Genomic DNA, 22263 nt, shown 5'->3' on the forward strand with positions numbered 1-22263 from the left:
ATTTACTTTTACATGCCCTTACTTTTCTGCTGCGGGCACGCAAAATTTATATTCAACCAATTTGGAATATACCGTAGATATACATTCATGTATATCACTGTAATATTCGTTTTGAACATACTAGGTATATTCACCTGCACATATACACAATATGTACATACCTGGCATGTTCATCTGCACATATACCCAATATATACATACCTAGGATATACTTTTTATGAACTTTGATGAATATACATGCATGTATATTCCACGAACATCCATGTTAGGAATGTTCAACCATGTATATTTCCAGGATATTCCCGCAATGTTCTGTATATTTTTTGAACATTCTGGGATATTCGTAGAATATCAAATGCTATCTGGGTATAAGGTGTTAGATAAATTAGTTTTTGCTGCAAGTTGCACTAAAACTGAAACAGTCTGTGAACAGGTTGAGCGTCGTCGACAATCGATGCTTTTTCAAGTTGAATAAAATGAAGCAAATTTCCTGTTTTGGCATGTTTTAGATACGAAAAACAGAAAGTGTTAAAAGCAGCCAACCACACATGGCAGGATGGACCTTGCAGAGACTGCAAATGTTCCCTTACCAGCTTAGGTGAGTATTGAGGTCTTTACGGGTTTAGGTGGTTAATGAAAACAGCTACTGAACAGGCAACTACCAGCCCACGTGTTCTGCAACCGAATGTCCAAAAGTGGAAACGCACGAAGACTACGCGGACTATGAACTAGCGCTCGTTCCTTTGCACAATCGATGTTGTCCGAAAGTACGCAGAACCGCTTGCAAGTTGAACGGCAAAAAACACCCAGTAGGAGACGAATGGTATGAGGATAAGGACTTTTGCAAGAAATACCACTGTGTGGAGTCGGCGAAGGTGCGGCTGGAAACCTCCACCATCAATTGCAACGAGAAGGTAGGAAAATATTTTTTTTGCGGTAAAACGTGGATTTTAATGGGGTTTAGGAGTGCAAGGCTGGCTACGAGTACAAAAGTCCTTCTCCTGAGGCTAAGGAGTGTTGCGGAAAGTGCGTGCAGGTTGCTTGTGTGGTTGATGACGTGGTGCGGCCAGTTGGGGACAAATGGACTTCGGACGATTATTGCACGAACTACTTCTGCCAGAACTCAAATGGATCAGTGAGTTAATAATAATACTACTCCTGACTGAAGACGCTTATTTAAATTACTGCTTCAGCTGCAAGTGGAAGCTGTTAAAATCGAGTGCCCGAGTATCAGCAAGGAAGACCTGAGCGACTTTGTCTACGAATCCTACACAGTAGATGGGGAATGTTGCGAGAAAAACAAACCAATTGCTTGCAAAGTTGGGGACGAGGTTTATAAGGTACTCAGTAAAATACGCCTATTTAGGTTTGGGAGTTTTTCGGTCAATAGATGGTGCAAGAATAAAACGCTATTTTTTCATGGGCCCATGAGTGATGATTATCATCACGGTCACTAATTAATCACAGCTTTATAAGGTAACATTGAACATTGTGGATAAGTTAATGATTGCTGATGAGGGTACATAATTATCAAACCTCTTATTTGGGCCCTTATTGGGAACATATGAGGAGTGCTCTTTTTACGTAAGAAACAAATTCCTTCTTCTGCGAGTGCATTTGTGTCGACTGTAGGCTCTAAACAGTTCTGTGGAAGTTTTTGGAAAAAAATCCTCCAATTAAAGTTGCTTTGGATATTAAGTGTCTGCTTTTACTGTAATTTCTCATCTACTGTCCCAGATTTTCCACTTTTCTTCTCATAAATCTCAACATTTATCACCGCTGTTTCTTTCCTCCATTTTTCAGAAGCCCGCTTTATCCACCAATACTATTATAGAAGAATCGTCTTCTGAAGAGCCACATTTCGAAGGCTTCGAGTTTCTTTGCGTTTGGTTTTGTTCAGAATTGCATTTCGAAAGTACATTTTTGGAATCCTCATTTAAACCCCATGCACCTGGTGGCACCGAAGCCTGAGGATGGCCGATTTTCGAAATTCCTTCACTTACTCTGAGCGAAACTTGATTATTGCCGAAGGTTCAAGCCATGCGAAGTGAAGATTTGCCCAAAATTCGCGAAAAAGGCCGCTTTGAAGCTTTGCCTCCAAAAATTGATCGAAACTTAAAAGACCTCCAATAGCGAGCTTCGGTAAAAAAAATTGTAAAATCTTTAGGTAAAAATTAAATAAGTACCAACTTCTATGCATTTTTGGCTAATGTATTCAAAGGCGTGCTCGAAATAGTGCGAACAATTTTCAGTTTTGAAGATAATTAGGATATTTTGAAAACATTTTTTGTCATTTTCTCACTGCATACTTTGGAATAGTTCGGATACTTTATTAAGAGCATTATTTTTCGTTTGCAAAGCTTAGTTTTGGAACAAAAATGTAAAATATAAATATCAACGGTTTGGGCCCCGATTCGACCAAAAAATAATGGACTTTTCTTGGAAATTTTTTCATTTGGACAAAATACATTCCAAAGTGAGTTGGTTGTTTCGCTAAAAAATCCCCACTGATTTTGGGAGAAAACAAAAAACTCACTTAGTCTTCATAACTTCTCCAAATTCTCTCGAAGTGTCCCATTTAAACACAGAAAATGTTTCTATATTATTGCAACAGATTTGTCGCCTCATGTAAAGTGCGCGTTAAAACAAATTACGCTGATTGTTTTAGCACAAAAAAGTAAAAATCCCATCAAATTTCCCCTGAAAATGGCCAGATTTCGAAAAAATTATCCCAAAACTGGGCGAAAGCCCAAAAAACCGTCAGTGATGGGTTTATATTAGTCACTTTTGCGAATAAGTAAATATTAATTTTCTTATGCATTTTAACTCCCGCTTTCTAGTGACTAGCTCGGAATTCTCAGATCGTTCTTGATTTCTGATATTATAATTTTTAAAGCAGGAAAAAACTGAATACTCCTCCTAATCCGCCGGGACATTTTATCAAGGGCCACATTTTTCAATGAGCTTCCTTTAAGAAAAGGAATACATTTGCGGAGTTTAGAAATCGTCACAATCACGTCTCCTGCTTCTTATCCATAAATGGACGATTTGAATTGAACATTAGGGCTTCAACTAGAACTTAAAATTCCCTTTGTGGTAGATTGGCGAGACTTCGCCTTCGCCTGATGGGGATAAATGTAAAACGATCACTTGCGTTAAAAAGCCCCATAAGGACGAGCTGGTGAAACAGGTTTCGGTGGAAAGCTGCAAAAAGGACTGTTCAAAGGTAAGTGCGCAAATGAATAAACAGCGACCTTTGTAAAAAAATTTAATGTCCGAATAGGGCTGGGAGTATAAGGAATCCGAGACTCAGTGCTGTGGGGAATGCGTGCAGACTTCCTGCGTCGTGAGCGATGAACTGAAGAAACCCGGCGAAACATGGCAATCTGATGACGGTTGCGTGACTTACTCTTGCGATAATCTGGGTAAGATAAATCCAAAAGAAGTAGACCAAGAGGTGATTGTTGGTATGCAGGTGGGCAATTGCTGGTGTCGAGTAACCACGAGTCCTGCCCATCCATCGAAAACTGCCCGACTGCAAACGTTTACCTCAAAGGCTGCTGCAAGTACTGCAACGCCACGACTAGTGAGCACATGAGTATGCAACTCCGACTCCAAATTTGCCAGATTTCACTAACATTACCCATCCTTAGAGCTGTGCAGCCCTCAACCGATCCAGCTGGAAAAAACTGTGCATCTCATCGAGGTTTCCCGGATGCCCTATGGAAAATGCGTCAACGAAGAACCCATCCGGCACTTCACTGAGTGCATTGGCACGTGCCACTCTTCAACGTTCTTCAACATGAGTATGAAGATCCCATACCCATAGCCTCTGTTCCACCCTCTAATATGAAACTTTCAGAAACTGGCATGCACGAGTCGGTTTGCTCCTGCTGTCAAGCCACGGAGTTCCACTCGCTAGATGTAGAACTAGAATGCGCCGATGGCTACAAGTGGAAGAAAAAGGTGGCAGTTCCATCTAAGTGCGATTGTGTCGCTTGCGGCGAGGGCTCACCTTATTTGAGCGATGCAACGACGAAGCCTAATTTCCTGGAACTGGCTTAAAAATGAGTAAGGAAAAGCACTGATCACCAGCACAAAACAAACGTTAAATATTTTGTTTATTGTAAGAAATAAAAGTATGCAGAAAAGTAACAAACCCACATATCACATGTTTTGTTCGAAACAGTCGCTAAAACTGCGAGTATCTGCGAGAAGTCAACACCTAAATTTTAAAAAAGAACATTACTACGAACGACAAATAAAACTTGCAGTGTGCCCTAAAAAAATGGAAATCTACTTGCAGCAAAAACATTCCTCGCACCCGACGGAGAAACTGTGCAGCCCCCAATCGCTCTTTCTACTAATATACACTGTACAGGTCTGCTTTATACCTACAAAAATAAACCTAAATGTTCGATTTTATGTACAGGCGAGTCAGTCTTCCAAAGCAGTAACGTTCTCGTCACTGGATAAAGTGTACAAATTCTCCACGTAGAGTTTTTTGGCATAGTTAATTTGCTGAGCAGTGGTGAGCGCCAATTCCGCGGAGCGGCATCTCACCCGAGGTCGCTTGATGGCATCAGGCTTTACTAGAATAGTACTTCCCGTATAATGCATGGCAATTTCGATGTAGTATCTGGGATCGCCGCTCTCTTTTTCCTTAATCACGTTGCAGCTTTCCAGGTCACTGAAACACACACATAGAAAAAATCGCTTGCTCAGTTGCAAAACCATTCGATGCGTACCTAAGAGAACATTCAAGAACCGGGGTCAATTCAGGGGCACGTGATGTAGTCACAATCCGAATCATTTTATCCGAGACTATACACAGCAGGTCTTCGGATAGGTTGCCCACAATTTGGTAAGCCAGCAGTCTTTCTTCGTAGTTGCTAAAAACGCAGAAAATAAACTCTTGCTACCGCTAATTTCCGACCATCACTCACTTGCCGTTGACTGTGTACAAAAACTGCTGTCCTTGACTCTGTTTCAGGTCATACTTAGGCAACAAGCTTCCAGGGCCATAAACGCATCTGGGTAATCGCCTTCGTTCGGGAGTCAATTTGCTGGAAAATCAAACCCATATGCCCTAGAGTCACTAAGCTGCAAACTCTTACCTTCTGCTGGAGTCTCTGACCGCTCTGGCCGTTTCGGAGGCGAAATCCAAAACGCCCACTACTGGTTTAGTGAACGCACCCACAACGCCTTTACCAACTCCCGAAAACACACCTGGAATACCATCACTAGTGGCGCCTTCGTACACCTGCTTAAAAATCCCCGTGGCTCCGCCTAGCAAGCCAAAAGCTAGTCCTTTAATTCCTGCCAGGATATGGTCGGAGGATTTCCCAGATTGCACCTAAAACTCAACATTTCTCTGGATGTTTTTTAAACGTTTCCCCGCAGAACCTGTCGGATTTTCTGCCTCATCTCCTCATGATAGTCGTCCATGGCGATTTTTCCCAACCCATCGCTCAGCGACTCAGTGACTTTGGCCGCTGAGTTCGACAGTCCATGAGTGACGTTCTTCACTAGGGCACTCACATTGCCTTCGAAGATAAACCCAGATAATCCTTCCGAAACGTCATTCATCAACCCGAGCGGATTTCCGATGAAATCTATCGATCCCAAAATCACTGCAGCCTGCCACATCAGCTCCTATTGGGCCCAAATGGGAGTATTTTAAAAACTGAAAGAAATCATTTGTCGGTGGTTTCAAGCTTACATCTTTGAAATGCTTCAAAATGCTCTTGAACAGGAACTGGGTGGTTTCGAACGGATGCTTCCGATCAAACGGCTCGAGAAGAATGGCCGCGTCCTCGAACTTGATCAGCGTGAGTCCCAGTTTCTTTTTGATTCGGTGCAACCGCTTGGGCAATTTACTGGACGTTCGAACGCTCAGCCTGATTTCATCGGGGATCAACTTCAGAACTCCAAAGTAGTATCTGAAAAATCACATCCAGATCAATTGCACCAGGCTGAATCAGCCTGAATATATTTTTCCATTCAAATACCTTTTGGAGCTGGAAGCTGATACTTCCATTAATAAGCGGTGAGTTTCGTGATCGGTTTCGTCCTTGCTAATCACTTCCTCCTCCTTGGCATGAAGGCCGATAAATGCTAGAACCTTCAGCAGCAGCTTCTCCTCGATTATTGCTGTTATTTTCTTAAGTCTTAAGATTAAATGCTGCAAATGAAAGATGCATCGCGTTTTTTACCTGAACAGAAACCCATTCAGAACGCACCAACCTTAAATATCACGGCGTTCTCATTCATTTGCGGCTGTATCTCCGCTTTGAAGTCTATTGCAGGCAAGAAGTCCGTCGCCTCATCGCTACTTTTTGGAGGAGTGACATAGAGGACAACCGGCACATTTGCATCAAGTAACTGCAGCAAACCACATCTTAGATCGGGAGTAAATTGCGAAAGGTTACGTACTTGGTTGTCGATTTGCACATCCTTAACACTGAGGCAGAACTGCTTGTTATCGGGAGTCAGGATGGTTTCAGCGATTATGTTGGAAAAATGCGCGTAGAGCAGCTCTTCTGGAGCCTTTCGGCACACCATGCTCACCCCGATGCCGTTGAGGTCCAAGTTGAATTGCAGTTCATTGTCGTTGCTCTAAAACACACTGGTAATTTTGGGGGAATTTTTCAAACGTTTCACTTACAGCAGCATCATCATCAACGCCCAGCTTTGGCCGTTTGCTTATAGTGCCCCATTCCCTATCATCTAAGAGCGCGTACGCTCTCGTCTCGTGCTTGTCTTTTACAGTGATCACCTAAAAATGTTGGAATCCCAGTTACAAAAGCAGTTAAGCCGACAATTTAGCCGTCGTTTACCTGTGTAGGTCCATCCATGCTAATGTAGACGGATAAAGAGCCGGATCCAGGCCGTAATCGCTGGAATTCAACGGCTTGCTCTATGGGTATTCCTTTGTCGGTCTTTTTGTGGCAAATTGGCTGCTGTGGCAGCCCTAAAACGACAGCGCCTCCTATAAACAAAGGATTTTTTATAATAAAATCGCAGTTATTTGATGAAGAAAAAACAACTGACTTGGTACGACTGAAATGAGCTGTTTTATGGGGCCAATCAATCAAAACGATTTAAGCCGTGTAGGTGAACTGTGGAGAATGACTTGAAAATGAGGAAACGAGGCGACTAAAAAGATCTACAGTTGGGAAAATAATAAATAGACAAATCATTTGTTCGAGGAAATTTCTCATAACGCTCCTTTCAATGAAAGAGTTTGCTTTGATAACGGGCAGATGTAAAAATAAATTCCCAATTTTTTAAATTTCAGTTTTGCCATATTTATTTATTTATTTATAAATAGAAAAACTTCGGCAATTAAAAAAAAACAGGGTGCTTTTACATCGATCCCAATCCCGTTATCAAAGCGAACTCAAAATTCACTAATATTCTGTCTTAAATTTCACAGAAGAATCAATGGAAAATCCATAATTGTCTGCATCTGCAATCTTCACTTGAAGTTTGGTGCGTTAACAACGCAGCAAGCAGGGGAGTCTTTTGACAAATCCACCGCAGTTCTCAGCTCAAAACCTCATTATGTTAATATATTTCTTTCCTGCTCAACATCTAATCTCAGATGATTCATAAAAACTCAAGAATCTGCAACATTACCTTCACGTAAACCATACAGTCCGTCCTCCGCTTGAACGCACATGTTGTCGTGAGCGCAACAAAGCCGCCCACTTTCAGTAAACCTCCACCTTTGGGTGGAAAGTCGACGAGGATCCACCCGCTTCAACGTCAGTCTGCCAAAAGAATTATACAATTGTGGTTGGTATCTCGCACCACTACCATATCTATAATTGAGAGTTTGCCTAAAAACTTATTCACTGCGCTGCATTCAAACCCACCACCATCACTGTTTGAGCGCCCTTTACCCTTCCTGTTCAATTGACTTAGGGTGGTAACAGGTAGCTTGTTCTAATATCGGATTTGGTCGAGCACTTACCTAGAACAGTAATTCGGTTGAGGAGCAGTATCAGCGATATCGAGCACCAAAATGTTGTCCTGTTGTCTTGGCGTGTTGGGGTGATTGGGGGGCAAACTGCCCTCATGCTGCAGATATCCTAGAAGAAGTTATGGGGGTTAGTTGCTTTTTTTCAACTAACGTTAAGGAATCATGAGACTAGGAACGTTTCCCTCGATTTATGATTAGACAATAGACAGTTAGCGTCCTAAAAAGCAAAAGCCAACTTCCACTCTTGCAATTGTTAATGTAACAAAACTACTTTCGTTAAATGCAAATTATACAGCTTGTAGACTGCACTTCCTCTAAAGGTTCAATTATTTTTACCCAAATCCATTAAAGGTGTAAGTAAAGTCTCCCACTCCCACTTACCATCAGTGGTCAGTTTCCACAGCTGCGACCGCTGTCCAGGTATTTTTCGCGCAAGAATAACTTTGTTCTTGCCGCCAACGTCCAGCACCAGCTCTTGACTCTCCACGTCGTACAGCTCCTTCCCTTTGGGCGCACTGAAACCGAAAAAAGCTACACTTTGCCACCCCAAAGCACGCTAGTTACTTCTTAAACGTGCCAACAAAAGCTATGTAAATGAAGTTCTCGTAGGTCAGATCGGCCACTGCTCCCAACGTGTTCATGTCGCAAGTGCGGGACATCCCGCCTGGAGCCACCAGCTTTATATATTGCGGCTTGGTGCATTCGTCCCAAGCGTACGGGACGCTTGAATGAGCGCGCGCTGAAAGCTTGAACTAGTTTTTTCAGTTTCAAACGGCCGCTGTATCTTACCGGTGCTGTGCATCACATCTATGAAACAGCTCTGGCCGAACTTGATGGCCACTTCGGAAAAATTGTCCACCCGAATGGGTGGCGGCATTTTGTCCGCATCGGTGAAAATCACGTAGAACGTGGCATTCTGCAGCACCACTTCCAGGCGGAGAAAATAGACGCGCGAATTGGGATCTCTGATATTGATATGCATGGAGTTGATGGTGTCGATTTTAAATCCGCCCGACCAGCAGCAGTTGGGGATGTCTTCAATTGAGACACAGAGCAGTTGATCCTTGTCCAAACTCGACCAGTGGAACGACGTGAACGAGTTGGGCAACGCCTTTAGGAAGGTTTTCTGGTTCTGAACGTTATCAGCCTGTAAAATTACTCAAAATAATAACGCTGCTGAAAAACGGCTAAGAAAGCGCTTACCCCGTCCTTGACTAAATAGGATTGTGCGAACATGAGCTTGAAGGAGCTGCGGTTGTGCAGCTGATATCTAGGGGCGATAGAAATGATGTGGGTCCCCCTATATTTGCCTCTGCCCGGTCGCACTTCGATCCCAATTATAAACACTGTGTCGCTTTTGCTGTCTCTCATCGTCACGTGCAGCTTCCTGTATTGCGTACCTTTGCGCACATGGAAGTTTGAGCACCACTGAAATCAAGCCCGCGATTAGCAAGGGCATTTTGGAGCAAACGCAACCAACCTGAGCATTTCCGTCCCAGACAACCCGTTTTCCCACTCGGGCGTTAATTGTGCTGCTGGCATCGTGATCGGAAAAACTAAAGAGCAAAGGCGTTATCATCCGGGCCTGCTCATGCTCATCAAATTGCCCCGCGCTTTCACTGGACGTTCCCGACTGCTTGAAAACCAACGGCAGCCCAGTCTTGTTGATTATCCAGTACGGAGCCAATATATTCACCTGGAAAGTTGCGATAAAATTCCCAATTTCACCCTCTAGTCTAGTACAAAACACGCACTTTCAGTTTGGCGCCGCGATTAATCAAAACCTCCGCCGTGAGATACAGCTTCCTTTGCTTGTTGTCCTCCAGCTTGACTCTGCAGGAGAACTCGGACGCACCAACAGGAATCAACACATTTGAGCAGGTCTTAAAGCCTTCGATTCGTATGTCCAACTGAACCGACTCCTCAGCATCCACCTGCAAAATTCCGAAAGTTGCAACAATTGAACATTTGGCGACTTAACGGCAACCCACGTGAGTTAGAGCGGCTTTTTGCCCGGCCTTAACAATGCCTGACTCTCCCAATATAACATACTGCATGTCCACCGGAAGGAGATTGACGAGTTTTAAGGTCGGATGCAACGTGATGCGATGCGCCAGCTGCTCCATGCGCGTGCTGCGCTCGACTAGGACTCTTTCCTTCGTTATCTCCGCAGCAAACCTACGACAAACTCCCTAGAAAACAGATGATGCCTACTTGTAACAACGCAAACCTATAGTTGTGGCCCTTGTGAGTGTGGCAAGTGCGCAAAGTGAACATTCTATCGGAAGTGTGGAGCATTTTCTCCCAAGTAACCGCCGATGAGGAATACGTGTACTGATGCAGCATGCCCGAAGGCCTGATGTGGATCTGGGAATGTGTGTGAGCCAAAGGCACTGCGAGGCTGGAATCGGGGTCTATTGTGAAGCTTCTGCTCGGCACCTGGAAACGGATAAATGCCATGAAAATCCATCAACAACATCCAGAAAACAAGTGCAGTTGCTTACCCATAACGCTGCACTGTCATGCGGCAAACGGCTCTCCAACTTAACTTCCATCAACTGTGGTAAGTTGTTGATTATTGTCAAACCCGATCGGATAGTTATCAGTTTCCTAGCGGAGCCTTCCAGTGCTATATCGAAGACTATCCTAGCAGGTGGAATATCCAAGTACTAAAAATTAAGCATCAAAGCAAACATTTTTAAATCCATGGCATTTCACTTGCATTATTTTGAATCTGCGGTGGTGTGTCCCTGAAATAAGTGCCCACTTTATCCACAGTGACTGGCTGCACACACTGCCATCCATCCACTTTGACCGCCAGTTGATGCATTTTCATTTTATGGGAATTCTGGTGTCTGCGCTTATCTACTACAAGAAGTAAAGAAAGTGAAGATGGTTCTTTACTTGCTCTTCGCTTACCTCGAGTGGTAAAGGAGAATGGGACAGTTTCTCCTGGTGGCACCTCCACCCAGTTATCTGTATTTGCTGGGGCCGAAAACTGCCCAGAAACGTCGCTGATGTTAACGGAGAAGTTCAAAGGGCTGCCAGTGTCGTTTTTCAAAGCGAATGGCACGAAAGGAGATCGAGATCTGAAGCCACTGGACGAGGCGTACTTGCGAAAATCGGAAGTCCAGTTCTCTTTCACTTGCTTGTACAGATCCATGAACGTTGAGGTCACATTCACGTTAAATGTATGCTTGGATTCCACGCGGATTATTGAACGGTTCTTGATGAGGTTCTGCGACGGGACTTTGTCCCATAAAACTTTACAACTGCAATTGAGCAATATATAATATTTTACAAGTCTCGCAAAATAATAACTTACATCCATGGTTCAAGGATGGGTTCCCATCCAGACAACACTCTGTTGTAATAATTGGCAGTCAAACTGCAACGCAATTGCGCCGAGGAGGACTTGGGATTGGCCACATCCAGCCTGGGGATGATTTGCTTCATCTCCAGATCGGAAAAAGACACCTCTAGCAAGGGCACATCCGAATCGCCGCAATCGTCTATTATGCAGATGGATATGCAATTGGCTTTGACCTAACAACGTTTCGTTACTTAAACCTCATTTACAGCTCGCCGCGCAAAAATACCTCAATAGCATTCACGTTAAAAGAGTTCTGGTCCTTTACATCAGCCAATTCACTAGCGTGTTGAGTCAACCAAACTGCAGCATCATCCAGGCGATCCTCGCATTCCTCCAGAGCCTGGACGCAGTCCTGATAATGAAATCCCAACGCCCTCAACGTCTGGATGTTCTTTTTATGGCCTTGGGTGGCGCTCTTGTCTTTTCCTGACCACAACTGCTTGGGCAGCGAATCTAGCATTTGCCTGCAAGTATTAAAATTGGGGCAAATTCCCATTTAAACACCTAAATGGAAAGCTTTACCTGAACATGCACATGTCGTGATACGATAAGCGCACGGTTAAAAACTGCAACTGCACTTCCAGCAAACCATCCTTAATCAGGTCGATATTTAATGTGATCGGGTCTATGATGGAAAGAGCGGTTTCATTTTCCTTGCCAAGAATGCAAGAAAACATTTCGCAATTGTTCAGATTGCATGATAACTGCTTGTCCTCGATTGGCCGATATTTAATCACAGTGGTGCTCTGAAAGGGCGCGATTTCTTAAAACGTTGCAGTTACTTCAGAATTTTATGTTTTGCTATCAAAATCCAAAACTGTAAGGAGAACATCAGGTGAAAGACACGCAAAAGGTTCTTGATCAAGAGTAATTTCTTCCTCAGATTAGTTTCTTCAGTCCACTTAAGTGAGCCCATCTTTTATTTTCAAGGGCTTACACTTAAGCCCTCCTTTCCTTACCTTCAAGATCACGGCATTTGAGTCCTCTTCTGATGAGTTTTCCACCAAAACAAACTCTGAATCCGTAACGTTGAGTTTGAGTTCAAAAGTGGCATTGTTGGGCGGTTTGGCTCGTTCCATTTGTCGCTCTGGACTCGCTTGAACGTTGTCGATTTCTTGGAAAATATACTCCCGCACTGCTTCCCACCAATCAAATATCGCCATCAATCTAAACACCAAACAACAACTTTTTCGCATGATAATTCAAACCAAGTCTTTTACCTCATGTTGTTTAGCAGGATGGTGACTTTGGTATGATCCTTGCGGCGCCTGGAATGAATTTCCGCCTGCACCAAATCGCTGCCGCTGGCTGCGTCTTTGATTGGCTGCAGAATGTTGGTGAATACGTTGCAGGGCGACTCTGGATCTGATCCATAGCATCTCGTGTCTGGAAGAGTGGAAATGACAACCAGGGGAAAAATAATCCTGCAACAACTTACCAACTAGCAAAATTTCCTGTGATACCAAATCAATGTCCTGGCTGAGATTGCTGAAAGTCTCCATGGTAAGATGGGATTTGATGAAGTTGATGCACGTGAGCGGAGAATTGTGCGAGTGCGATTTCACCAAGCGCAAGGACACGTTCTGGAGGTCTAATTTGATTGACGACAGAATCCATTCTTCCTTGTTTTCTAGCTGCGATGAATTAAATTATTTCAGCAGAAGGATTCGAATATTTGCAAACTTGTACCTCATTGGGAATGTTTTTGTCCGAAACCGACGGATAAATCCTTTCGGTGTCTTCGCCCAAATTGAAAGCCAATAATCCGCGAATTAGCTTGTACTGATGCAAATCCAGCGCGCAGTCCAAAGTGGAAAGATGGCCGTATATGCTGGAATCCGGCACAATTCGGCAGAAATTCCGGTGCAAATTCCTCTCATATCGCAGCTTAAGTTCCACCTTCTTGGTGAGCAGCGAAGGCCCTTTGCGCATAATAAACGACGATCCGAACTTGAAGCTATCTTGCGGATAACTGTTCTTCACCGGGTTCAACTCGCTGTCTTTGACTCCCGTGTACAAATCCATATTTTCCAGTTCTATAAGCATCACTTCCAGCAAACACTTCTTGTTGGTAGTAGGATCGGAAAGCGAGCTTATAGTGCCCTCATCGCCCGAAAACTTGAACGTGTTAGTGACCAGCAACTTCCCCAAGTCGATTATCACCAGGCTGGTGGACTTGGAACTCACTGGCAATAAAATAATCGGCGAACCAGCCTTTAAAACCAGAGAAAGGCGAAGCGGCTCATTGGATACCTGCGAAATTAAATGGTTAGTTTTCCTATATGTGCAGCTTTTGGGGCACTTGCCAGTTTTCCGCTGGTGGCCGCTTGAAGCCCTTTGAGAACCGCGTCTTGTCTTTCAATGAATTTATTGAAAAATGCCTGAAGCTCCGCTACGAATCTCTTAGTATGGACGTACATGACGGAGGCCATATCTAGTGTTAACTGAGCGTCGTAATCTTTCACACCATCTGGCGTGTGCCTATTAAAAGGAGAATGGTGAGGATTTTTTGCTAAATGAATACATCAGTTTTTGTATACCTAATGTATTTGAATTGGAGCGCTTCCTTTCCAGAAGTTAAGAACCGCTCCTTATAAATCTGGCCATGAAGCGTCAAATCCAGCAGCGATATGGAGCCGAGTTTGCCCTTAACTTCCTTATGCCAGCCCCGGGTTTTCACCGATACTTCCACGTTGGAAATATTCGCCCTTGCTATGTCCATGTCCGCCTTAACCAGGCCGACTGTAAGCGAGCAGACAGTGATGTTGGTCACCGTCTGCAATTCAACAGTTACTTGTAATTCCCCCAATGCATTGAAATATTTCACCTTAACATTTCTCTCAGGATTGCTGATTTTCAGCTCCTCCTTGGAGCTGGACACATAAGAGCCATATTTGCTCGTAGTGGAACTGCCGCTGAAAAAATCAATCACCACCACCCAAGATGGCACGCTGATGACCAAGTCCAAGCAGTTAAAGTCCACTGAAGTGGACCGTTGCGTTGAATGGTATCTGGTGTCGAAGTTCGGCGCTAGTGGATCTACCAGAAGTGTGGAAATTAGCACCAGATTCCTCTCGGGCCTTGAGCGCGCTTGGTTGGGGCTTGGAGGAGGCGTACATGGATAAACATTTCGAGGCCACCTAAAGAAACACCTACAAATCTGATAAATCCACCAGGCACAAACGCCTACCTGCCAGTTATCCGATCCTGCTTGTAAATGTGGCCAACACCAAAGACATTGGCGGCTTCCAAATGGTCAGGCAAAGACCCGCGCGACAACGAGTGCATATAAAAATGGTCGCTTATATCTGGGCAGGAACGCGACACGCAACTAGTGCTAGGAGGAGGATCGGAGCTGTTCGAAGAAATCACCATTGAACGTTGCCTGTTAAGAATCATTCAATTAAACCTAGCAAAACCAAGCATTTATATTAGTACCTGGACCCATCCGGTTGCAATAAATCCTCCATGAAAATCGACTTCAAAGACACTTGCACATTGGTCTCAAACTTGTGGCATTTCTCGTAGTTGAAAACGAAATCGCGGAAACTCAAATCGACCAGTCCCTGTTCGCCGTTCGGCCCATCGCCTCGAAGTTCCACAGTGAAAACCGGCACCTCAAAGTTAAGCTTCAAGAAAACTCGCAATTGTTGCAAAGAAGTGCTCGGGGCTTTTTGGTCTAGACCTATATTGGGCGCGAACATTTTAGCCCGCACTTGCGGATCCATGTTCAACGTGATAACACCTAGAAGAGGATTAAAATTGAACGTTTCCAGTGGTTATTCATTGATGAAGATGAAGAATTTGCAGCTAACAACAGAAATATTTAATTTTTACCAGTATCTTCTTCGCGAATATCCGTCAACGTTCCCTGCTGTATGAAACTCAAGCTGGAAATGCGATGAAAATCGTTCAAAACTGGAGACGACGTGAGCCACTGCACCGTATCCAAAACCTGCTCATATTGGGCTCTAGTCAAAGACATCTTTAGAGCGGTGACGATACTTCCGGAAATCTCCATCTTCTCTGAAGGCTACGGCAATAAGAAAACAAACAATTAAACCTTCTAGTCACGAACAGCGCAAAGCCAAGTACCTGGTCGGTCAAGTTTTCATCCTCTTCATCTTCCAATAAAATCGACTCGCTGCTGTTTCTCATCTGAATTTCCCGAAGCACATTTAACTGCAACATTGTGTCGTGCAAAATGGGCTTGGCCAGTGTTCTGCAACTGTACATGACCTCAGGCCTGCATATTATTGGGCCTGGAACCCTTCGCGATTGGGTATTGAGCGAATAAATATTCATATCCCTAATCTGCAACAACATAGTTATTTCAAACTTAGAACAAGTCCTAAAAATTGGAATGTGCTTTAGTACCTCAATGTCGTAGTGCTCTTTGTGATACTCATCATAAGTCAAAGAATTTCCATTTTTGATCGAGTCTTGGGACACATTCTGTGGTTCGTTGGAGATTCGGATTTTCCCCAGATGAGCCACAAACACTTCGGGGCTCGAGCTAGATCTGGGCAAAACCAGCACGGGACTGTCCAACTCTATGTCAAGATTCATATCTGCAAGCCATATAAAATGTGGACATTTTTAGAGTTTAAAAAAAATCCTTACCAATGAGGAAGTGTTCCTCTTCGCCGGGACTATAAGGGGTTTGCAGGACTGTGTCCCTTGCTGATGCAAACGCACTGGCTTCGTTGCTGCTGTTTCTCCTTCGGCGCTTTCCAGGAGAAGCTGTTTCAGTAAACGACAGCGCACTGCCATAAATCGAGCTAGGCAGGCGCTTGTTCATGCTCAATGACTGCGCCAAAGCCTCTGCACGGGCGTGGACCAGCCCTAAAGCCATGTCTGTGGCTGCGGCGCGGATGGACCTAACAAACCCGCAGTGCAAAAGCAACAAAAACCCTAACAACCCTTCTCACCTTGCCAAATTGGCCAGATATTGCTTAAACTCAGTGGCGCAGCTTTGCAATTCAACGACAAACATCGGCGAATGCGTGTACCACAAGGATGCCATCCTGACTGTGACATCGGCAGTATCCTTGTTGCACAACGAACTGTTCAGATGTCGAACCACTTTGAAGCTGAAAGCTTTGCTGTCCTCCGTAGGCCCGGCCATCACATAGATGGGATGCGGCACTTCTTGCAGCGGATCGCGCCCAACGCTGATGATGCGTTGATGCCGTTGCCCTTCTGGCGTCAAATCCAGCACCTAAAAGATACTCAATTAAAATAATATATAGAGCGCGAGTAAAGGCCCACCTGAAGGCCTCCAAGCGATCCTTCCACCTCCAGCTTCTTGGCAACGGTTGCGTGGATTTTTGCCTCGCTCATTGTAGCAGTGCAGATCTTCTTGCCATAGAGGGTTCCTTCACGTACAACTCCTCGCAGGAGCAGTACATTGAGGCGATGAAAGTCAAAGGTTAATTCGGTGGTCCCAGCTGCAATTTATTATCATTACCATTGGACTACATTAAAATATTACTTAGTAGCAGGTTCCCACTTCTAAACAAAAGCGAATGGAACCGATGTTATCGAAGAAAAAATGTTTGCAGTTGCTATCATCTGTAGTAGACCTATAGTATATCTGTACTCACCTATAGTAGACATGGCATCCTCAACTAAAGACTCAGTGGATCCTTTCACACTCGTGGGAATCATTGAGGGTAAATTGGCGCCCGAAGATCGTTGCGCTTTGGGCAGCACTCTTCGAACAAACCCGACCAGTTCCACTATGGTCTCTTGATTGGCTATTATATCCAGGTTGTTAAACTATCCAGGGCAAATGAAAGAATTAAGCCCACCAAAGTTGAGATTTTTCAACAGTTACCTGAACATTTGCAATCTGAATGGGATCCACGCCGGACACCAAGCAAATATCTATCGAGATCAAGGCCTCAGAGTCCATAAAAACGCCATCCCGTAGCGCCCCAGCCCAATCAGGCGGATCAATCGACAAAGAACTCAAGGCCTGCGTCAAAGTAACTGGAGACGTGGCTTCTTGCCGGGCTGCGTTTGGATCTGGACTGCCTGGCGAGGTTGGAGAAGTCGGTTCGCTGTCTCTGATGCTTCCAGACATCGAATCCATGCCTAATCAGAGCTGGATAAATAAGCCTGCTAATCCAGGTTGAACCAGAGCCTACCAACGTGCTTATGACTGGCCACGAGCAATTCGAAATCAGGTCCGAAATTCTGCAAGGCATCGACCAAAAGGAGACTGTGCACGGTGAGAGTGATGCTGCTGTCCACTGCGCGCTTAGTCAGAGCTACCTTGACTCCAGCCACTTGCAGTTCAGCAACCGATCTTCCCCTGCTTTGCAACTCTAAGGACATCTGGTCGACTGTAAACTGCATCATGAGCAACCTGCAGAAGACGAAACTAAGCAAAACCAAGTGCTTTCGGCAAAAACACTCTCTACCTGGACATTTCCAAACTGGTGTCTATGCTGGTGCTTTCCTCGTTCTCCTCGCCGCTATCAACAACATCGCTTCCAAACTCCTCATTTGCGCCGAATGGACTTGGAATCCCAGTTGACACAATCAGCTGGATCAGGTTCCTAGCTGAGCATATCTTGCTTTCGTTTACATGCACTGGGGGATTAATCAGGCACCTTTAGACGAGCTATTGTATTTATTCGCAAGGAAACCTACCCACTAGCTTCGGTAGATTGGCGTTCAAAGTCAAGCTAGGGTACAATGGGTCGCTTGTATAGACTACCCTTCTTTCAATCTGCAGGGAAATGTTGAATCTATCCACTACATGCAAGTTAGAAGTGCCTGCAACAAAACCCTGTAAACTAGCCCAAAACCTCAGTTAAACGCACCTTTATTCAAGGCATATCGCCAGTTTTCTCGAGCTTTTCCAATCAGAATCTGCAGGTCGTTCAGCTCGAGGCTGTAGCAATCATACAGTTTGTTGTGAAAATTTGTCTCATCCAACTTGAAGTCCGGCAAATCTTCAATCTGCGAAACCGGTTCCAAGGTCTGATCTTCGGAATCCTCACTCACCGGCGGCGTGGAGCAGGGCGTCAGAAATGTTTCTAAAAGAACACAAAATTGATCTCAATTTTCCAAAAATAAGCGTTCCATTTACCATCATCCTCGCTCTCTTTGGTGATAAAGTCGGGCTTGCTAGGGGGCTCCAGCCCGGAAACGTTGTTCTTCAATTTCAGTCTACCGAAATCGATCACAGCCATTGCGGAGTTTTGATCAGTGAAATTCTCAACGAAAATGATCTGGGGCGCTGAGATGTGCAGTTCCAGCTCCCAAGTACTGCGCTCCACCTAATACCGTCTCAAATACTTAGGAATAATGATAATTTTCAACCCAAATACAGATTAATATAATAATAAACAAAAATATGGGGATTGTCTGAGGGTGAACATCTTTGTTTATAATATTTTTCAATCCTGCGAGTTACCGGCTATCTTTCATTAGTTAAAGAGTTAACAAAATATGCGATTTCATACCACTCGCCCTCCTAAGATATGCTCCCAGTTCTTAAACAGTTCCAATTTGGTTTTCGACTTCATGGCTTCGATTCTCGATTGAGTGATGTCGCGCTGATGCGGAAAGCACAGAAAGTTGAGCATCCATTTAACAGCATTGGGCTGGTAGACTACGTCCAAGCATTTCGTTCTCACGTTGAGTCTGAACAGAAGGTCCAAATTGCAGTGGTTGCATTCAGGTCGTATATAGTCGGCATGTGGTTTACCTGTAGTCGCAACCGGAATGGGGCGGCCTTTTTTCGTAAATTAAGTAAAAAAGCTGCTGATCAGCTTCGTCTAGTTTATTAAAGCTGGGGTTCCTGGGGTTGGCCGCAGTGGCGTTCCTGGTTCTGGCTAAGGACGTTCTATCTAGACCAGGAGGGCCGACTAAAACACACCGACACTCAAAACGCTGAAAAAAAGACTCCAATGAACCGAGCTTGCCTAGTATGGGAAACATGGTGCTGTTGGTCATTCTATCCTTGAGGTAGATGGCATCCAAACTCAGCTCCACTGAGTGTGAAGAAGTCCGCGGTTTACTGCAGATGGTTAAGGACACATTCGTAAACTCCAGCTCAATCATAGGCGAGCTGAAACGAGCCAAAACTGTGTAAAATGCCGAATAATCGTTGATCGATTACGTTTCATTGATTTCTGGATCTAGAGAGCACAGACTGAGAGTGCCGGTTTTCAAGCAAAAGGAAAACTGCCCAAACACCGCGTCCCGCTTCAAAACAGTGTTGTTCTCGGCTGTGTCGGCTAAAACCTGCAAAAACCCTCTTTCTGCAAATTCCTAAAACACACCCGAAAAAATACCTGCAAAATCTCGCCTTCCAACTGGTTTGCTTCGGGAGTTTCTTGAGCGGTACTTTCCGATGTGGGAGTTGAGTACCAGCCCATCCATTGAGGGAACCAACTTTTCAGCATACTGCGGCCACTGGAGGTATTTTGAACGGCACTTTTTGATGGTAAAGTTACCGTTCTCATCGCCACCTGAAAAAATGCCACCTTACAAAGTTGGTCGTTTTTATGTAACAAAAATATAATAAAAATACTTGAACTTTCACGGCCATAGAACGAATTTAAAAAAATTACTTCGTACCTCTTTTAGGACCTTCAGATCTTCATAACAGCGGGCCTTTTCCACTTCGTCTTTTATTTTATTCTCTTCTGTCGTCAGGGATGCCGATGGGGTGATTAGAAGCTTTTTATAAACTCGAACGTAACTACAATAAATCGCATATTATTCACAGACCTCTAGGGCTTCTTGCGATTATTCACCTAACGTTTTGTTGGGCCCTCAGCAAACATTTCTCCCATGTCATTCTGGATCTGCACAGATTCGGCTGGCCTCCAGGGTACAAGCAACTGATTGCATAGTACCACCAAGTCCTAGGATCCTCTTTTACCGAATTCCACGGTTTATACTGTCGATACGCCCTAAGTTTCGATATGTTCTCCAAGCCGTTTATACACGTTACTATTTGGTTGTATTGCCACTGGAAAGAAACGGGATTTTGGCATTGTTAGCGGGCAAATTTCCATACTTACATCGACCAGAGTTAAAGGTACATCTTCTAAAATTAAATCACATTCTATTCTAGGAGTGGAACTGGATCTGAGCGGTTGGATACTCTTGTTGCGCTTCAGATGAGCAACAGCACTAACTGTTGGCACTATGTAGTCCTTTATTGTTTTTCTAGCTTTGCTCGAACCCATCAATTCCTACGCAATGGAAAACACTTAACTCATCTACTTGCACATGATGCTTTGTTATACTTACCACTAGTTCGGCGACACTTTTATTCACGAAGGTCTCGCCGATATCAAACATTGTCCAGTAAGTGGCAAAAGCGTCCAGCTCCAGAAGCTCAAAAGAGTGCGTCTCGTGGCTACCCTGATTCCCGCGCGGTGTCCAGTTGCTATCGCAATTCTGAGCGGTGATTGAGTCGATTGTGATGCCGAATGCCACTGATTTGCCCGGAATACTGCAGGAATCCTCATAGCGGATGTGAACATCCTTGATATTCAGCTAAAAACTTGTAGGTTGTTTTCCAGTTGCTTGATTTATTAAGCTGATGTTTACCTGGATGTTCTCCAGAATTTCCGAAGCAAAACCCGTGCCATAGCTGTACCAGGAAAAATAGCTGGATGCGTAATAGTCGGGGCCCTTGAAGTCCTTCTCCATTCGCCATTTGGCCTCTAAGCTAACCAGGGCAGACATTTTCAAGTTGTGCTGCAAGGTCTGCTCTTTCTCATTGTCCCACTAAAAACCGAAATATCTAACTAAGCCAGAAAACTCACTGACTGATCACGTACCTCTTCCAAAGGCAACGGACTAGCAACCACGTAAAGCTGCTCGAAAGCTATAACCCAAGGGGCCGATCTGATTTGACGAACGGGGATTTGTAGTTTCACTTTGCCTATAAAACCAGCGCGGATTTGGATGGGCAAACCCAACTGGCTTAAAGCATCCGTTTTAAGCGGCACATTTTCCAGCTCGACTTTCCCTAATTAGCAAAACTCCAGGGATCCACTCAGGGGATGTTTACATGAGTACTTACCGGACAGCAAAGCAATGCTAAGCTGGTCTGTGTTGAGTTTTACATACTTCCCCAAGTAGTTGTTTAGGATCCACGCCACTAGTCCTTCAAGCATTTTTTTATAGTTGTTTTGTGCGAGTTTTAAGGATTTTCATTATCTGAAAACATGCGTTATTTTGTCTACTTAATGAAGGCTTCCCTCAAAAGGCGCTCAGTTTCAAACGAGATATTTTGCCATTTTTTTAAATCCCGTTTAAAGCACTGCACTAAAAAGGGGCCAATACTTCTAGTAAAATCAACTCTATTTGGGAATCTATTGGGAATGAGTTTGCTAGCCAATTATGTGCTGGAAGAGAATAGAGGACGAAACATAGTTATACATTAATGAGATCTTCACCAGGCCAGTGTTTTTAGGAGTCTGTAGATGACAGTTAAATACACTTTGGGAAAAACATGCTGGCAACTTATTGGAGGCCCCCAAAGGGAGACACCGCCAGAAAACTGTAATACTGGGGTATTTGTGCAAATGTGCAAATTGATCAACTAGCAATTTACTGCATGAGGTTAGAGGGTTTAGCCTATGGGTGCTGGGTCATAAAAGATTCGATCCATCAGGAGAAACCCTGGCAATCCTCAGGAAACTCCCGAATTGGCACAAAATAAACACCAACAACTCACATGGAACCGGGAGTACTGATGCAATGTCCGCCTTGCAGGTGTTGGCCAGTTTACCAGGACTTCATACTTGGACCATCTAAGGCCTAACCGGATCCTCACTTCGAGTACTTTAAAGGATATGGAAAAAAGGACTTTGAAATCTCATCAATCGCAGTTTTCAGACATATGATTTCATTCATGAAAGTT

The 22263-nt window shown here is 44.2% G+C and overlaps 2 protein-coding genes across 4 annotated transcripts in view; one reads left to right on the plus strand and one right to left on the minus strand.

Annotated features, from left to right (window-relative positions):
* Positions 1 to 4165, plus strand: part of LOC109537732 (hemocytin) — a 31766-nt gene extending 27601 nt beyond the window's left edge. The window contains exons 46-55 of the mRNA XM_048668278.1: positions 348 to 366; positions 483 to 598; positions 655 to 914; positions 965 to 1135; positions 1194 to 1340; positions 3101 to 3226; positions 3284 to 3425; positions 3476 to 3598; positions 3654 to 3806; positions 3863 to 4165. Of these exons, the coding sequence (XP_048524235.1) occupies positions 348 to 366; positions 483 to 598; positions 655 to 914; positions 965 to 1135; positions 1194 to 1340; positions 3101 to 3226; positions 3284 to 3425; positions 3476 to 3598; positions 3654 to 3806; positions 3863 to 4065 (1460 nt within the window). The 3' untranslated portion in view covers positions 4066 to 4165. The remainder of the gene's footprint in view (positions 1 to 347; positions 367 to 482; positions 599 to 654; positions 915 to 964; positions 1136 to 1193; positions 1341 to 3100; positions 3227 to 3283; positions 3426 to 3475; positions 3599 to 3653; positions 3807 to 3862) is intronic.
* LOC109537733 (intermembrane lipid transfer protein Vps13D) lies at positions 4105 to 22263 on the minus strand. Of its 3 annotated transcripts, none has more exons than XM_019904599.2 (62): positions 22078 to 22263; positions 21421 to 21557; positions 21176 to 21366; positions 20943 to 21122; positions 20640 to 20888; positions 20408 to 20581; positions 20138 to 20355; positions 19959 to 20082; positions 19673 to 19849; positions 19498 to 19622; positions 19301 to 19446; positions 19084 to 19243; positions 18839 to 19019; positions 18463 to 18652; positions 18194 to 18409; positions 18021 to 18146; positions 17789 to 17960; positions 17513 to 17733; positions 17200 to 17459; positions 16967 to 17141; positions 16632 to 16810; positions 16292 to 16581; positions 15984 to 16240; positions 15738 to 15931; positions 15456 to 15674; positions 15198 to 15393; positions 14799 to 15105; positions 14551 to 14745; positions 14188 to 14500; positions 13901 to 14136; positions 13667 to 13841; positions 13050 to 13613; positions 12799 to 12994; positions 12581 to 12746; positions 12320 to 12527; positions 11883 to 12106; positions 11587 to 11824; positions 11313 to 11533; positions 10907 to 11259; positions 10710 to 10852; positions 10492 to 10656; positions 10218 to 10426; positions 9979 to 10165; positions 9742 to 9921; positions 9468 to 9683; positions 9191 to 9415; positions 8777 to 9134; positions 8552 to 8726; positions 8369 to 8502; positions 7979 to 8096; positions 7642 to 7775; positions 6840 to 6991; positions 6668 to 6778; positions 6436 to 6618; positions 6247 to 6384; positions 6012 to 6184; positions 5723 to 5942; positions 5407 to 5655; positions 5118 to 5356; positions 4947 to 5066; positions 4749 to 4892; positions 4105 to 4690 (listed from the first exon to the last, which is right to left on the minus strand). In XM_019904599.2, exons 2-62 carry the CDS (start codon positions 21512 to 21514, stop codon positions 4438 to 4440), a joined length of 12336 nt encoding a protein of 4111 aa, XP_019760158.2. In that variant the 5' UTR covers positions 21515 to 21557; positions 22078 to 22263; the 3' UTR covers positions 4105 to 4437. The 3 variants fall into 3 exon arrangements, with proteins under 3 accessions (XP_019760158.2, XP_019760155.2, XP_019760157.2); XM_019904596.2 differs by having other exon boundaries at positions 7642 to 7826; positions 10710 to 10855; XM_019904598.2 differs by having other exon boundaries at positions 10710 to 10855; positions 22078 to 22262.

The sequence above is a fragment of the Dendroctonus ponderosae genome, unplaced genomic scaffold (genome assembly GCF_020466585.1).
Source record: "Dendroctonus ponderosae isolate FM_Combo_2020 unplaced genomic scaffold, Dpon_F_20191213v2 Dpon_F_20191213_7, whole genome shotgun sequence".
In the NCBI taxonomy this organism is placed as follows: domain Eukaryota; kingdom Metazoa; phylum Arthropoda; class Insecta; order Coleoptera; family Curculionidae; genus Dendroctonus; species Dendroctonus ponderosae.